Here is a 17,151-nt window from a genome sequence, read left to right on the forward strand (position 1 = left end):
TGTGTCCAAGCACACGTGCGAGCATGCCCCACGCACACACACCCACACCCACACCCACACCCACACCCACACCCACACCCACACCCACACCCACACGTGCACACTGGTGTTCAAGCGTGCTTGCGAGCGTGCCCCACGCACACACGTGTGTCCAAGCACACGTGCGAGCGTGCCCCACGCACACACATGTATCCAAGCACACGTGCGAGCGTGCCCCACGCACACACATGTATCCAAGCGCACGTGCGAGCGTGCCCCACGCACACACATGTATCCAAGCGCACGTGCGAGCGTGCCCCACGCACACTCACACGCGCGCACGTGTGTCCACACGCACATGCGAGGTTGCTTTAATATTTTTATTCACATTTTATAATTTATATTGCATAGGTATTTATATACCAAATTTGAATACCCATCTTTCAATGTGGGATAATTCTCAAACATCATTAAATGAAAACGAAATGTAAATATAGTCTATTAATCAACAAATTATAATCACATGTAGTTAGATGACTTGATGGTTATTATTTTGAATTTTTTACTTGAGGTCCCAAGGTCGAATCCCCTTGGGCATGTGTTGCATTTTTGTTGTGTATATAGTGGTTGGTATAAATATTTTTGTTGTTTTCGAATCCCTTGGGCATGTGTTGCATTTTTGTTGTATATATAGTGGTTGGTATAAATATAAATATTTTTGTTGTGTATATAGTGGTTGGTATAAATATAAATATTTTTGTAAATAATACAAAAGACATAAAAAAATTAATTTTTTATATAACCGTTAATTTTTGTTGTATATAGTGGTATAATTATTTTTGTAAATAATATGAAAGGTATAAAAAAAATAAAAATAAAAAGGTTATTCTATTTGAAATCTCCATCTTTCTACTAACAATCTCTTTTACTGAATTTATTATAGAAACCTAAAAAAATAAATTTTTGAAAAATTGAAGTGTTATTTCCAATATTTGTATGCATTTTATTAAGTTTTACATTGATAACCAAATCTTTTATTTTATTTATGAATTTTTACATTATAAATCATGTAATGTACTATTTTTCTTACAATTGTCAATAATACATTTTAAATTAGATAATATTATAAAATATTTTTAATTTGTTATTATTTGTCTAATAAAATAATTATAAAATGTAAACTAATAATTATAATTTCAGTATATAATATTATAATTAGTGAGGTTGTAATAATTTTGGATTATAGTTAGTTAGGCTGTAATAGTTTGGATTTTTTTAGCGGATTAGGGTTTTTCGCCAAAAAGAGATTTTAATGGCCATTCTTTCATTGATTAGTCTACTCTTTATAATAGTCCATATATAATTATATATTTTATCCATGATAATTCTATGATTTTTTTTTATATGATGCAAATTTAATAGTTAAAATAAATTTATACAGGGCAAAAACATCTCAATATTCAAAAATTGATAAAAAAAATGAAAGTTAATAATGTAGTACCCTCATTTTTTATTGGATTCCTAAAAAACAACATTTATAATGAATTTTAATAATTTTTTCTGATTTTTTTGAAGCTTTAATCCAGCCGATTCGCTGATCCGAATTGGTTTTTGAGGTGCCCGATCCGGGTCACCGATCCGTTTTTTAAATCATTGGTTCTGACGTTATACAAATATATGAAAAATCGGCCTAGTCAGCTCAGACTTGGTTGAGTTGAGCCCGAGTTGTTTCGAGTGCAGTATTTAAAAATTTTAAATATATATATATATGGGGAAAATCTTCTTGTTAGCCCAAAATATAGGTCCAACGACTCAGATTGAATCTAGGCCAATATGACAGCCATGACTTCATTTCATGTTTGAATTTTAATTTTTTTTTTTCTATAAATCCAAATCACTTGAAATTTTAGGCGTGTGTTTTTCTCATCAAACAGCACCTAATAAAAATATATAAAAATAATAATCCACAGAAAATAAATTGATCAAAATACCCTCAAAACTTTATGAGAGTATTTTGATCAATTTTTCATGTAAATATTTTTTTGATATTTTTCGAAGATTCACCTATTTTTAATGAACACATACCTAAAATTTCAAAGGATTTGGATTTGTAGAAAAAAAATTAAAATGCAAACACTATCAAACATCCGTGATCATCAGATCCACCCAAATTCAATCTAAGCCGTTGGGCTCATATCTTCATGTTAGCCTTTGGGATAACAGTGGCATCATCCTATATATATATATATATATATATATATATATATATATATATATATATATATATATATATATATATATATATAAAATAAAAAATCTATTTGTACCATGTTTACTTATGTGTTCTGGTATTTTGGCCATCACTACTTATTTTTACATTGTCCTATCTATTTTAGATTATTTTGAAAGAACCCGATTTCTATGCAACCAAGCCTGCATATGTAGAAATGGAGGTCTCTAAATAAATATATTTTTAAGATGGATTTAAGACTTAATTTTTAAGGACATGGAGATCATGAATATGAAAAAATAAATAAATTTTAAAAATTAGAAATAATAATTCGAAAAAAATAACATTTTGACTGCTAGTTTCCATGTTTTTTCATGCTTTACACTTTCTAAAAATACAGTCCAGCCCGCATGAAACAAATTTTTATTTTGAAAATACCCCCAATTACAAACTCTTTTTCTTGAGTCATTTTTTTCTATTTTTTAACCTCATTTAAATGTGTTTTTTAATATTATGTTAAACTAATTTTTTTTTAGATCACCATAACAATTCCTTAACCAAATTCCCTCCTTCACGCTGAGACAGTTCCAACAAAACAAAGTCCAAATAAAAATTATTCGCACACAAAAAACATGAACTTGTATATTACGAAGGACTATTTACCTATGGTAAAAGTAGCCATCAATTGTGAAACTTGTGGCTTGGGATGTCGCAAATTTTAAAATATTCTCTTTGAGACTTTAAGCATAATCAATTGCACACCTCTTACCACCCAAGTTCACATGAATCATTATAACTTCCTTGTGCCAAATATAAACAGTTCTAATATATGTATAGATTTCCAATAATATAAATGACACATCTACTATTTCTTTTTTCTTCGTTAGAAGAACTTTATTCACCCACTAGGACTCTGAACAAGGAACGAAGGAACAGACAAACACTGCATGCCAAGGGCTAGAAAGCATCAAACTGCAGCTCTCTGTTTAGGGCAGTAATCATATTTGTAAAACTCGAGGTCAAAAATTTGTGATATGATGAGAACATTGTCAAGAATCTCTAATTTCAGAGCTTTTGCCCACAGCCGTCTCCATGCGATCATACCAAGGGCCGATGCTGGTATTAGCCAACATATCATGTCCCGACTGTAAATGTCGTATGGGTCTCAACACTCCAAAAACTGCCAAGTCCGCCAAATTTGGTCGGTCTCCACCTGAAAAATCACACATAATAGTCAGCACTCAAAAAGTAACAAGAAGAAGAAGAAGTCAATAACAAAATTAAATTGATGATAATAATAATATGATAACTAAAATAATAAGAAGAATAATACTAGTAAACAACAAAAAAATTTATTAATATATTAATCAAGATAATAATGTACAGAATTGATAAAAGGATAGACAGAACTCAATGATAAAACCAAGTAATGCAATCTGCCGTTTGGCTTCTGCATCAGTCTTCAAATTTTCTTTCAATATGTTACAATTATTTGAAAGAGAAAAATAAATAAATTAGAAAACTTTTTTGGTCTTTAAGACTTATCAGCTGTCTCAAGCCCCTTGTGTGCACATTTATAGCCTTCCTTTGTCGCATTCCTCTCAATGGGAAGCTATTTCCAGAAGTGATCGTCACTTTATTTAGCCTCTCTCTATTGTGCTTCCTACCAGCACCAATGTGGGGCTAGTCTCTTGAAAATCTTAAATGCATACCTCCCTCAATCTGGGTTCCTTGAATTTCTACTGATTTACTCTTTGGATTCTTATTATTTTTATGAATGCTTTATACTTCCATCTATATTCAATGAAGTTCAGATCACCCAATTATGCCCTTCGTGGCTTGCAAGTTGATGCACAAACTACAATAATAATAATAAACTAAAAATACATTCTCAAGAATCGGAACAATATAAAGGCAGTAGGAACTTTGATTGGATTTCTGTTTTCTAAATTTCTTTTATTCTTATCTTGTATGGGTTATACTCATTATTATTACCTTTGAACAACACAACTAATACACCCCTTAGATGTCCTACTTTTTTGGACTTCTATTAAATTTTGAAATACTTAAAATGAGCAAATCAGCAGACTGTAATTAGCAGTTTGTAATCACCAAAATTTGCCACTTGTATTAGTAGGATGCAGTCACATGTTTTTCCGCATGGTCCTTTTGTAACACTCAATGGGCTTTTATCCCAGATCTCTTTGGTATATCTTGAGTGTACCAGCCTCTACTCCATTACCGAAGGGTCGGATACTGTAGATGTTCACTCTACAGACTGTCATATGGCTGACTTTGTTGGAGAGGAATGATAGAAACATCAATGACAAAAAGAGGGGTGCATCGTATGAAGGAACATATCCAACGTCTGCAAGGCAGTGGTCTCATGGGCTAGGTTGGAGGAGTTTTTTGAGGGTGTAGTGTTGTAGACTTTAGAACAGCGGTATACAATAACATACTCTACCAAAGTGAAAGAAAGGAAGTCCAGTGAGTCGAATCTTTCTGGAAAGTGGGGAAGTTAAATTTTGACGGCAGTTCCTTGGGGAATCCAGGCACTGCTAGAATGGAAGGACTGGTGAGAAACCACCAGGTGAAGATCCAGACGTCTTATTTAGGGCCTTACCCTTTACGTGGCTTAAAATAGGCAGAAGCTAGGTTCTTGCGCAATGGTTCAAAATGTATGGACACAAGGTAAGATGAGATGATTATTGACAGAATTCTAGCAATGATATTGATTACTCCAGCAGCAAGGAGAAGGGCCATTGTTTGATGAAAAACAGGACCATTTCACAAAGCTATGCGTGGAGAGAGTCAAAATGGAAAGCCAAGATCTTACCATGAGATGAGAGTGTCTAAACCTCATTTCATAGTGGCTGTTTTGCAATCTATTGGTAGAGTCTGCTAACGTAGACTCAATTCTGTAAAGGAGTCGAAGAGTATTCAGGGAGAGGATCTTGTACATCATTTTTTATTAATGAAATTTTGTTACCTGTCAGAAGAAAATAATAATAATAATAATAATAATAATAATAATAATAATTTTGAGAATGTACCTGTCAGAAAAAACTGAAAGTTACTTTGCAAGTGTTTTTTATTTTTATGATAAGTAGCTACAATTTATAGGGATCAAACCAAACACAATTTAACCTCTTTGACAACCATTAAAAGCGAACATTACTATGTATGGTCACACTCCAATAGGTTGCAAACCCCTCTTATATGGAAATAAATAACTCACCCATAAAGGATCTATTGTTCAGCCCTTTAACCCAAGTCTCCACAGCATCATAAAGAGCAGCACGCTCATCGGTTATATTATGCCTCTTCTTAAGTTTCTTTGAGATGAAATACATGGCAGCCGCTCCTGCATATTTCGCAGTCCACCTCTCGAATGTGGTAAAGTTACCTGCAGGAAACAGCAAATGCGTCACTTCTCAAAAAGGAAGAGAAGAAGATGACCCATTTCATCCCAACAAATTCTAAAACCAAATTTTATGGTTTGACACCAATAGCAACAAGAGGAATAGTTACCCTGTTTACACATCCCAACCCCCAAACCCCCACCCCACCCCACCCAACACCCCTGGCGGGGCATGCACAACACCAAATAGAAAAAAAAAGATTAAGAAACAAAGGGCAATTGTTTGAGAAGAAAGATAGTTGGAGCTATTCCAAAGAGAGATAATTTGCTCACCAGTAGTAGTTATGTAATCAAATGACTCAAGTGATTCTGAAGGGCTCCGGTAAATGTTTGGGGCTAGCATATGTACCAAATGGTGATCAACCCACCTGAGGTCAACAAAAGCCACATCAGTAATTTTAAAGCTACTACAAAGGATTCAATATAAGAAAAAGCAGTCCGAGTATTTAAGATGCTCAAGAGCGCATAAAGTGTAGTATATATCAATTATGCATTAGCATCAGTAGTAAGAAGCACACATGCCACTGTTTCCACACTACTAGACCTTATAAACATCATCATCATCCGAGCCATTGTTCAAAAAACGGACCACCCAGTGCCTAGGCAGCCAAACTGGACGGTGGTCCCTGGTACGGAACCCGCCTAGGCAGCCGCCCAGGGCTTGCACCCTGCCCAGAGGCAGAAAAATAAATATTTTTCTTTTGTTGTTTATTTTGTTAAGATATAAGCTTAGAACGATGGGTTTTAGGTTCATTTGAAACCTAAACTCACAAGAACCCCTTTTAGAGAGAAAGAAACCTCTAAAAAACTATATTTCATAGGATTAAATTGTTTATCAAAATTTGGAGTTCGAGCAACCAAAGTAAGTGCAAAGCTTTATTTTTTAGATTACTTGTTTTATTTTGAGATGTCTTCTTCAGGAGTTAGTCGGAGTGGAGATCCAGGTTGGAAATAGGATACAACCCCAATACAAATGACAAAAATTGCGTTAGATACAATTTTTGTGAAAAACATACAAAAGGAGGCATAAACCGGTTTAAGTAACATCTTGCCGGTATTAAGGGGGATATTGCCCCTTGTACAAATGTTCCTGAAGCTATCAGAGAGAAGATTAAGCAAAATATAAGTTCTGTAAAACAAAAACAAAAACAAAATCCTTGTCATAGATTTATTTTTGCTACTTCTAGAAGAAGTGATCCGGATTGAGTGTATGGGTACAACCCAAAACCAAATGATAAAAATTGTATAAGGTGTAATTTTTGTGAAAAAAATACCAATGGGGGTATTAGCCGATTCAAAAAACACCTTGCTGGTGTTAGAGGTAATGTTGCTTCTTGTACAAAGGTTCCTGACGCAGTTCGGGATGAGATTAGACATCTTCTGAATTTAGAAGAACCAAAAAATGATGAAAATAAGCCTTGTTCTATTGAAGTATCTTCTCCAGGTTCTAGTCAGAGTGGTGATCCGAGTTGGAAGTATGGTTACAACCCGAATCCAAATGATAAAAATCGTATTAAATGTAATTATTGTAGAAATGATACTAATGGGGGCATTTACCGGTTTAAAAAACACATTGCCGGTATTAAGGGGGATGTTGCCCCGTGTAAAAATGTTATTGAGGCTACCAGGGAGAAAATTATACAATATTTAAGTTCAGAGAAGGAAAAAAAAAAGGGTAGAGCAGCCAAAACTCCTAGGGCCTCATTTGCACAGACTGCATATACTAGTAAGAAGAATGTAGAAGAAGAGGAGGAGGAAGAGGCAGATTCAGAAAAAACAAAAGAGGACGAGCGTTATATTGAAGAGGGAGATGACTCTGATGATGATGGCCTCAACTCTGATGCATATGATGAGGCTTGTCGTAACTCTTACCTCTTGGTGCTGAGTGTTGAGTTTTGACTGTTGTGTTGAGTCATGAGTGTTAACTTTTGTTACACTGTATATTTTCTAAATTTCTGTATATTTCTGTTGTGTTAAGTGATGACTTTTATATCATACACACTTGTATGGTTTTACATTTTACTGTTTTAACAATATGGATTATCAAAATTCTCTTCTCGAAGTCTATCTTCTTTTTTTTTTTTCAACTTGGATTTGAAATATTGTATATTGGCAATTTGGTATAATGGTATATTTTTTTCAACTAAGCACCCGCCTAGGCGCTGGGCGACCTGGACCCCCCAGAGCGCCTAGGACCCACCTAGCGCTTTTTGATACACTAATCTGAGCCTTATCCCTACTATTTGGGGTTGGCTACACGAACGCTTTTCTGCTTTCAGGATGGATGAAAGGATGTGCGAATGTTTTATGCTGGCTGCCAACCTAACACAATCCTCCTCCGTTATCCAGGCTTTGGACCAGAGGCTTTGGACCAGCATGACTGGCTTGGGACCAGCCATAGTGGACTTACTGCTAAACCTTATAAATATAAAATCAAAATAAACATATTCTGGAAGTATTCGAGGTGAAAAGAAATGAATTCTTTCTAACTGTAAGTTATGATTTCAAGCTTTCAATCTAACCCAAATGTTTGGCACGATACCAAAAGCCCACATTAAATTCGTAGTACTTTCAAATTCCAGCAGATCCAATCTCAATATACATTAAGTTAGTCCTAACATGCAGTATATGGTAGTTCCAGTGGAATTCATTTAATTACAAGTACTATAACATTAAATCATACAAGAGCTAGTTCAATCAATCAAAATTATTTCTTCTATCATTACAAAATCATTCTCTAACAAAATCATTCTCTATCTTTATGTGACAGGATGAGTACATTTATGGGACAAGTTACCTGCACCATTGATCTTCTTCTGTCCTCTCGATGCCAGTTGAATCTTCCTTGGGATTGATTCTCTGGTAAAGTTTAGAAATTATCTCTGCAAGAATTCAGCAATAGAGGCTTGACATTATGCAAGAGATGAACAATAATTTATACATGAAATATCCTAATTGCCCAGCTCCATATTATATGATAACTACTAGGGAGTCTCCACCATCAAAATATGGTGGACAAACTTGACTAAACCTCACACAGTAGTCAATATGGTTAGTACAAACCAGAAGAATCGCCAAGTTTCTCCCCATCAACCACTAGAATTGGAACCTTCTTGTATTCAGACCATTTGATTTCCTTCTTACTTATTGGGTTTACCTCCACCACCTTATATGGCATATCATAGTAATCCAAAAAGGCTGTAGCACAGAATGTAGCACAAAAGGGTATATCAGGATAACAATTTAGAAAGAAATGAATGAGCATTAAGAAATTGGAAATTCTATTCTGAAAGACAATGCGGTAAATGCATGAATTAGTCGAAATAATGATTTCTATGGCAGGAGAACACAGATTATTGTTTGCTCTCAGACACATACAATAATAACAGAATGCTTGCGAGGTTCACACAGGAGCAAACCGTTGAACGCCCTTCAAGACTGTTATATAAGTACATCATCAAGAAGAAATTAAGATGTTTCAAACACGTTCCAATTGCATAAAAATGACAAATGCATAGTTCTCGAGAGCAGGAGGCCAAAATCAACACATGGCTGAAGCTCCCAAACCTTGGGTGGACCTGGAAACAGTTATCAGGGAGCAGCATTGGAGTATAGGTTATACATGTACAACTTATAGCATGTACATTGGGAGCACTTGTGGGGAGTGCTTATACAATATGCATGGGGAGCAATTTTACGGAGCACTCCCATGTGAGAGTTTCCTAGGAAAATTGGGCACCTTGTGATATTTGGGACATTCCCTTGGAAGTAGGCTATTGCAGGTAAGATATCAAAAAAAGAGATATTTCCTTTGGAGATGCCTTTTTTCTTTTAAGAGATATTTCTTTTAAGAAAAAAGAAGGGTGCACTTAGGACATTCCCTTGGGACGATGGTCTATGGACTACCTTGTCGGAGGGTCGGTGGTATTTCGTCCACATAGCTCATCATCCATGGAAGAACCTTCACATTCTAGACTATGCACTCCGCAATCTAAACTTAGAGCACTCTCAACTCTAACCACTGGTTAAAAATTCTTGTCTTTAAATATTTCCATAAATAAATTATATGGATCTATGTAACCACCAAAGACTGTGTGTGTGTGTGTGTGTGTGTCTACACTCTACACGGACTAAACTCAATCATGGAAATAGTTCTACCTCAATACAAATATTGTAAAGATTTATATATGGTATAACTTGTCAGCAAGGATGCATTTGAATTTAAACATAGGCATTTATATTTTGTTTTTTGATTCTTAGGAATATTTAATTGATCAAGATGTAAACTTCCAAATGAGTTCAAATAAACAAGATGTAATATTTCAAATAAGGCTATAAATATTAGTTCAAGACGTATAAAATTCCAATATTAAGCAGTGCCGCAAACAGTTCATTTACTTCAAATATACAATAACAGAAAATTCAAATATACAGTACGATTTGCCGCATACCTAGTATAGATTTTGAGGTTTTCTGGATAAGGAGCTACCTTTTCTTATGATGAATGACAATGATATCAAATTGAAGCAAATTCTGGTTAATGAGATTTCACCCTAGAAATAAGAATCAACTTTTGCTTTAGTCTAGGCTCATCAATCACCCAGGCTGGACTGTAAACTAGCCTAAAATCCAATGACTAGGGCTCAAAGTTGCCCACTCACTAGGAACTGGCAGGATGTCAGGTCTGGATGACTAACCCTAAAAATTTGGGCGAGTTGGACCTCAAGTCCCTGAAACTTAATGCATTTACAATAGAGACTCAGCTGAGTTGGGTAGTCCCACTTGACCAAGGTAGTCTCCAACTCTCAGAACATTGGCGGGTCTGAGCCTAAATCTAAGGCTTTTCAAACACTAAATGCTTTATACATGCAGAGTGTGCAACCTACGCACTACATAATGACCACATATTATAGGACAACACAAATCGAATATAACATGATACACACATGTTCAGTAACACATTAAAATTGAAGCTTTGATGAAGGCCTGCTAATCGGGTACCCAACACAGATCTAGATTGTGATCCTAAGAATGGATCCAGTGGGTTAGGTCCAGATCTATTCGGGTCAGGTTCGGATCCATTAGTTGGAATCCCTACAAGCTGCCAGATCTGGCTACCACTGGAAAACTACAACTCTCTTCCCTCTTTGTTTTGTACTATTGGGGTTCTCTCTTCCACCGATGACTGCCTCCCTACCCTCTTGAATACGAGTAGGCTTGACAAATAGGTCGTTGGCTTGACCCAACCAAATTAGCAACCCCGCTGTTTACTTTGCCCTCACTAAAACTTTTATTTCTTAATGTACTATGATTCATGTATCATGTTATATTTGATTTGTATTGCCTTGTAATATGTGATTGTAGACTACACATTATTTGGGTGGTTTTTGTATCACTTTCAATATTAATAAATATATCTCTAGTTCATGTCTTGAAAATGTCACGTGCGACAAGTCACTTAGTGGAGACCTTGTCCCATAGCGTGATAGGCATCAAATGTTTGACATTGGACATGACAACTAAAATACGTCAATTGTGTACAATATAATGCAAAATCACATGCTTCATAATTGTAACTCCCTCAGATCCTTTAGTGATAATAACACGGCATCATTGCTTGGATTAGCCAAATATGACTAGGGCAATAATTGATCCAGATTGGTGCGGCATGCGACACAACAGACGTCCCTGTTGAACTATTTGACGATTTATTTCTATGAAAAAACTTAACTGATCGCCATGCTAACTCGCAAAACGAACAAAGGACTCCTCAACACCCAAACAAATACATGTGGAATACGAGTATACTAATATACCGCTCATGCATATAAAACTATCTAAGATGTCTTTGTCAACAATAGTTCATCAAGGCATTATTATTGCATTTTGTGGCAGGTGAAATAATTCGCAACACTCAAGATTAAGGGGTAAGTTTGAATAAAGACAAACTTTCGGCGTTACGCCTCAGCTCATGCCTCATGTGGCCATCACCATGTATGAATAATACTTCTTATATTTAGTAAGTGAGGAGGGAAGGCTCCTCCGACTACTACTGCTACTGCTGCCTATGTCTTCTTTCTTTCAAGCGAAAGAAGTCATCTAGTCATGATGAATAGCGAAATAAAATAGAAAGAGATTGTCATCATTTGCTTAAGCAGCTCTAGTAGGGGCTTTAGCAGTTGAGGCATCTCGCATCCATCGACATGCTTTACAAAGTCCACCAGTGATGATTTTTGGTCCCATAACGTCCAATTGTATAGCTTTTGCCACGTGACGCTTATGCCACATACAGTGTGTGCTTTGTATAGCTTGCTAAACTACCCAGTGCAACATCTAATCGACGACTTTCAAAGTCTCCACTTTCCCACTTCATTAATAATGTTTTCGGCAATAGATAACTTTTCCCTTCAGGAAATACACCTAAAGGAGCATATATAACCAGCTCCTCAAAGGCAAGAGAGGCACATAAAGACTTAGGAAGCATATAGGAATGTACTATCTCCTTCATATTTTCTTTCATGTAAATTGCATCTTCTCTCCCCTTTCTCCGACAATGTAATCAATTAAACATAGGTGTTCCATCATTAATGCGGAGGGAAAAAAAGCAAGGTGTAGGATTGTAAACCCCAAAATCTAAATAAAGATCCCCATTGACAGGATGAGCCTTAGTGTTATTCAAATGTGTTTGCCTCCTCTTAGAGTAGATGTCTACATCTTTCAGCAAACACACACCATGAACACAGAATAATTCTATTATCTAGAGTAGTGTAAAGTCCGACTCGAGCTCCAACAAGTCAGGGGTCCGAGCCCAAGTTCCCCCAATTTGACTTGAGCAAGTTCCAATCAAACCAAGCCATTTTAAAAAATAAAAACTGAAAGATTATGAACAAATTGAGACTGTCAGGCGATTATGGGTTTTTTCCTCCTAAAACACATGGACCTCGATCCCAAGTCAACTTGGGTGATTCTAAGTTGGCGTGAGGACTTTTCAATCATAAGCCTAAACTCACATTCAAACTCACCAGGGTTCCAAGCATGAATCAGAGGCTGACTCGGTCAAGTTGAACCACCTGACTCAAGCAAGTCACTATTTTAAAATACATAAATTCCAGGGATCCGAGGTCATACTCGCCCAGATTTTTAGGGTTGGTTATCTCGATCTAACACCCTACTAGGTCCAAGTGACTCAGGCAAGTAGGAGCCCGAGTCACCAGTTTACGGGCCAAACTTGGCACACTTGATGGGGCTAATTTAAAACAGATATTGATTATTAGTTTAAGGACGAAATATCAACAACCAATATTTAAGGATGAAATATTAACAACCTGAACTTGTGACTTGATATCATTGGTTGTTCACCCCAAAAAGTGGTGAGACATAAGAAAGGATAACTCTCCAGAAAAACTCTTAAGTTGTTGTAAGTTTGCAGCATTCTAAACTATATGCTTGAATTTTTCTATTATTGATTATTTCAAGTTAACAAAACCGTTGGTAATAAGTGATCTTGTTAGGCATGGAATTCAAGACGCCATGTTGTGACACCCTACCAATCATACCATCTAAAGGCCATTCTTGACACTACCTAATATTCGATTGTCTTATGTTATCAAGACATCAACTAATATTTCTAGCCTTTTTGAAACATTGTATCTTGTTCATTTCGAAGACATTTGAAGGATTAGCTCTTTATTGGTTGAACATCCCTAGCAATTAACATCAATATAGACAAATGATTGCATGGTATGCATTTTTAGTGATGAAGATTATGGGCCATTGCAAAAACATTAATGTTATCTCAATCGATCTGATGTTATCAAATTGATATGAGACACAAAAGCCCAAAAGCATATTTATGAGAATATGTTGAGTTCTCTTAATCAAACACTAAAAGAATAGAACTGGTCTATTTAAATCCTTGAAAACGCAAAAGAGAAACATGCAGTCTGCTTCTACTTTTTTCTTGTTTCATTGCATAAGAATTATTAGCTATATCAACAACCGATATTTAAGGATGAAATATTAACAACCTGAACTTGTGACTTGATATCATCGGTTGATCACCCCAAAAAGCGGTGAGACATAAGAAAGGATAGCTCTCCAGAAAAGTTCTTAAGTTGTTGTAAGTTTGCAGCAGTCTACACTATATGCTTGAATTTTTCTATTATTGACTATTTCAAGTCAACAAAACCGTTGGTAACAGGTGATCTTGGTAGGCCTGGAATTCAAGACACCATGTTGTGGCACCCTACCAATCATACCATCTAGGCCTAATGGCCATTCCTGACACTACCTAATATTCAATATTCTTATATCATCAAGATATCAACTGATATTTCTAGCCCTTTTGAAAGATTATATCTTGTTCATTTCGAAGACATTTGAAGGAGTACCTCTTCATCGGTTCAACATCCCTAGCAATTAACATCAATATAGACAAATGATTGCTTGGTATGCATTTTTAGTGATGAAGATTATGGGTCATCGCAAAAATATTAATGTTATCTCAAACGATCTGATGCTATCAAATTGATATGATACACAAAAGCCCAAAAGCATATTTATGAGAATATGTTGAGTTCTCTAAATCAAACACTAAAAGAATAGAACTTGTCTATTTAAATCCAAGAAAACTCAAAAGAGAAACATGCAGTCTGCTTCTACTTTTTCTTGTTTCATTGCATAAGAATTATTACCTATAAAAGGAAAAGGAATCATCCCCCCTTCTCCCCTTCCCCCCGCCCCCCTAAAAAAGTTTCAAACAGAAAGGAAAAAGAAAAGATGCTACTGTAATGCTCAATCTCCATAGAGTTCAACTGAACTCTCTAGTACTACTAGAATCCAGCAGAACCTTAACCCTGATCAGTTACTTGTATTTTTCCAAATCACAATTAGATTTATCTGGACAAATATCAGCAAGTATATTTATGCATAATTCTCCAATAACTTTATAAATCGCCTTTATACACTAATCAAATATTTTCACAATCATTTTTCAGGCAATAAGCATTTTTCCAAACAGTAAGCTCCAACATGAACTCAATTGTTAATGATATATGCAACGGGAGGGGAGCAGCCGCAAGCTCTAGAGCAGGTAATCCGATTCATCAGAATTTCAAAATAGACACTCTAATCATCTGAATTGAATAATGTATGATTCGTACCTGGTCTTAAAACTTCACAACAAGAACAAAAAAGCACAATTCAAACATTCGAAACAAGAATATAAAGAGACGACAGATTATTTGCTTGGATAAGGTGTAGATAAATAGATAGATAGATAAATAGAGAGAGAGAGAGAGGGTAAGGCAATCCAAAAAAAATCAAAGAAAAATTGGACAAAGAGAAAAAAAAAACCACCTTTTCAATCCATGTAAAAAGATAAAGACCACACCGAGAAATTAAAGATTGATCATACCACTAACCTTTGACCTTGTTACAAAAGGGACAAGCAGCATACTGGTAAAGGACAAGCTCCTTAGGGAAATTCTCTGAATAAGGTGGCAACTCTCTAGCAGCCACGGTAGAGAGAGAAGACGCTGCAAAAGAGAGAGAGAATGAGAGAGCCCCCGCTGCAATAACAGGCAGCGTTCCCCTAGATCGTCCGCCATTACTGAGGCTCAGATCATGGACCCTGGCCAAGGCCAAACTGGGCTCCAGGCCTCGGCCATGGATGGATCTATGTGCCTGAAAAGGTTCTGGCCCTTGTAAGACAGCACGCCTGCAACTTTTTAGGGCTTGAGAGAGAAGACTGCCATTAACAACTCTCCGCATTCTAGCCTTTCGCTCTCTCTCTAACGATTGCTCTCTCAGATAACTCTCTCGTTCGAATTGTTCTCTCCTCGACAACCCTCTCTCTCTCGCTCTACACTTTCGACTCTCTCTCTACACTTTCGACTCTCTCTCTCTCTCTACACTTTCGAGCATCTTCATGCATGTGCGGTGGCGGCTTAAGTAACCAAACCTAATTAACGCGTCGTAAAATGTAAACCAATGGTTTTGAGTTTGAGTGGCATTTGGTTTGTGAACGTGGTTGAGTTCCCGCCGAAACTATTCGGCCTTTTTTTTTTTTAAGGATTTCTAAAAGGTAATTGAAATTGAAAAAGGTTTAAGTAGGGTTGCAACCTTAAAATGTAGAATTAAAATGTGCCTCAAAATCTATTGTTTTGATGTTGGAAAACCTTCTAATTGATTATGTTGATATCAAGATGTATGAATATGAAACTATAAATTTCGAGTCCTAAAATTAGTGTATCTTACAACACATTCTTTGGACCGCCCATTTTCAACATTTCCAAGCTTTTATAGATGGGTGCGGTTTGTATAAAGCTGAGGCTTTAAACAATCAAAGTAAAGCGCATATTTAAATAGTATCGAGAAATATGGTTTCAATACTGAAAATCTTTGTAATCGCCTCAAAATATATTTTTATCTCTGATTACAAAATTTAAAGCTTCAAAAATAATGTAGATCTAGCAGATATATGAAAACTTGAAAGTCATGATAATTGATAGTCCAAAAATGCATTACAAGATGCACTATTTCCAAAAGTTGAAATCTATTTATTTGTCACGTCCAGCATCTTAAGGTCTAGATAATCAATTTGAGGATATTTGGGCATCAAAACAACCTCTTCTAGTGAAATTTTTTAGGTGCACTCCAATTTGATTGTTTAAGCCTCGCACTTATATAAATTTTTTCCTTTATGGATCTATTTGATTTGAACCACTTTGAAGTTAAGATTTTTTAATTAGAAATGAAAATATATTCTCAAGCCATCTTAAGAATATTGTACACTCAATTTATATAGGATTACTCTGGTTTACCAGGTATTTATAGAATTACGAATCTTGTCTTTTACAAAATAGATATCATAACAACTGTAATCCCACAAAATAGGAAACTCAATATATTGTAATTCACAAGATAGGAAACTTAGTATCTTGTTGCTATAATCGTCCATACTCCCCCTCAAGTTAGTGTGAAGATATCCACAAAGCCCAACTTGATAGTTTCTGATAGAACTTTGTTTTTGCAATAACTTTGGTAAACATGTCTACAAGTTGGTCTTCACTTTAAACATAAAGAGTATTAATAAATTTTAACTAATTATTTTTTTCTCACAAAGTGTCAAATCAACTTCTATATGCTTAGTTATTTCATGAAAAACTAGCTTGGAGGCTATATACATAATTGTTTTATTTTCACATAACATCTCGATTGGATTGACCATTCAGAACCCCATATATCGAAGTAGTGATTTTAGCCATATCAATTCACTTGTAGTTAAAGCCATAGCTCGATATTCAGCCTTTGCATTGGATTGAGCAAGTACATTTTGTTTTTTACTTTTCCAAGTGATCGAGTTTCCTCTAACCAATGTACAATGGCCAGTAGTGGATCTTATCAATTTGACTACCTGCTCAATCAACATTAGAATAACCAATAATATTAGTGTAGCCATTATGTTTAATCCAAATGCGGGTGACGACTTAAGATATCTGATAATCTTATTGATGACCTC

General features: G+C 35.6%; 1 protein-coding gene across 1 annotated transcript; it reads right to left on the bottom strand.

Annotated features, from left to right (window-relative positions):
• Nucleotides 1–2,974: 2,974 nt before the first annotated feature.
• LOC18440855 (uncharacterized) lies at nucleotides 2,975–15,552 on the bottom strand. The gene is made up of 6 exons (XM_006850992.4): nucleotides 15,053–15,552; nucleotides 8,694–8,828; nucleotides 8,428–8,512; nucleotides 5,904–5,998; nucleotides 5,448–5,615; nucleotides 2,975–3,422 (listed from the first exon to the last, which is right to left on the bottom strand). The coding sequence occupies exons 1-6, from the start codon at nucleotides 15,399–15,401 to the stop codon at nucleotides 3,259–3,261; spliced, it is 996 nt and encodes a 331-aa protein (XP_006851055.2). The 5' UTR covers nucleotides 15,402–15,552; the 3' UTR covers nucleotides 2,975–3,258.
• Between the last annotated feature and the right edge of the window lie 1,599 nt (nucleotides 15,553–17,151).

This window comes from Amborella trichopoda, chromosome 1, assembly GCF_054954075.1.
Source record: "Amborella trichopoda isolate Santa Cruz 75 chromosome 1, AtrichopodaSantaCruz75HAP2 v2.0, whole genome shotgun sequence".
Lineage (NCBI taxonomy): Eukaryota > Viridiplantae > Streptophyta > Magnoliopsida > Amborellales > Amborellaceae > Amborella > Amborella trichopoda.

Bases quoted from the DNA above. Each gene is read 5' to 3' on its own strand.
- LOC18440855 (XM_006850992.4), bottom strand. From the start codon at position 15,401: ATGCGGAGAGTTGTTAATGGCAGTCTTCTCTCTCAAGCCCTAAAAAGT. The intron at 8,513-8,693 runs GTTTGTACTAAC...GAATTCTTGCAG, and splicing joins GAAACTTGGCGATTCTTCTG to AGATAATTTCTAAACTTTAC. The intron at 5,999-8,427 runs GTAACTTGTCCC...TGTTGACCTCAG, and splicing joins GAAGAAGATCAATGGTGCAG to GTGGGTTGATCACCATTTGG.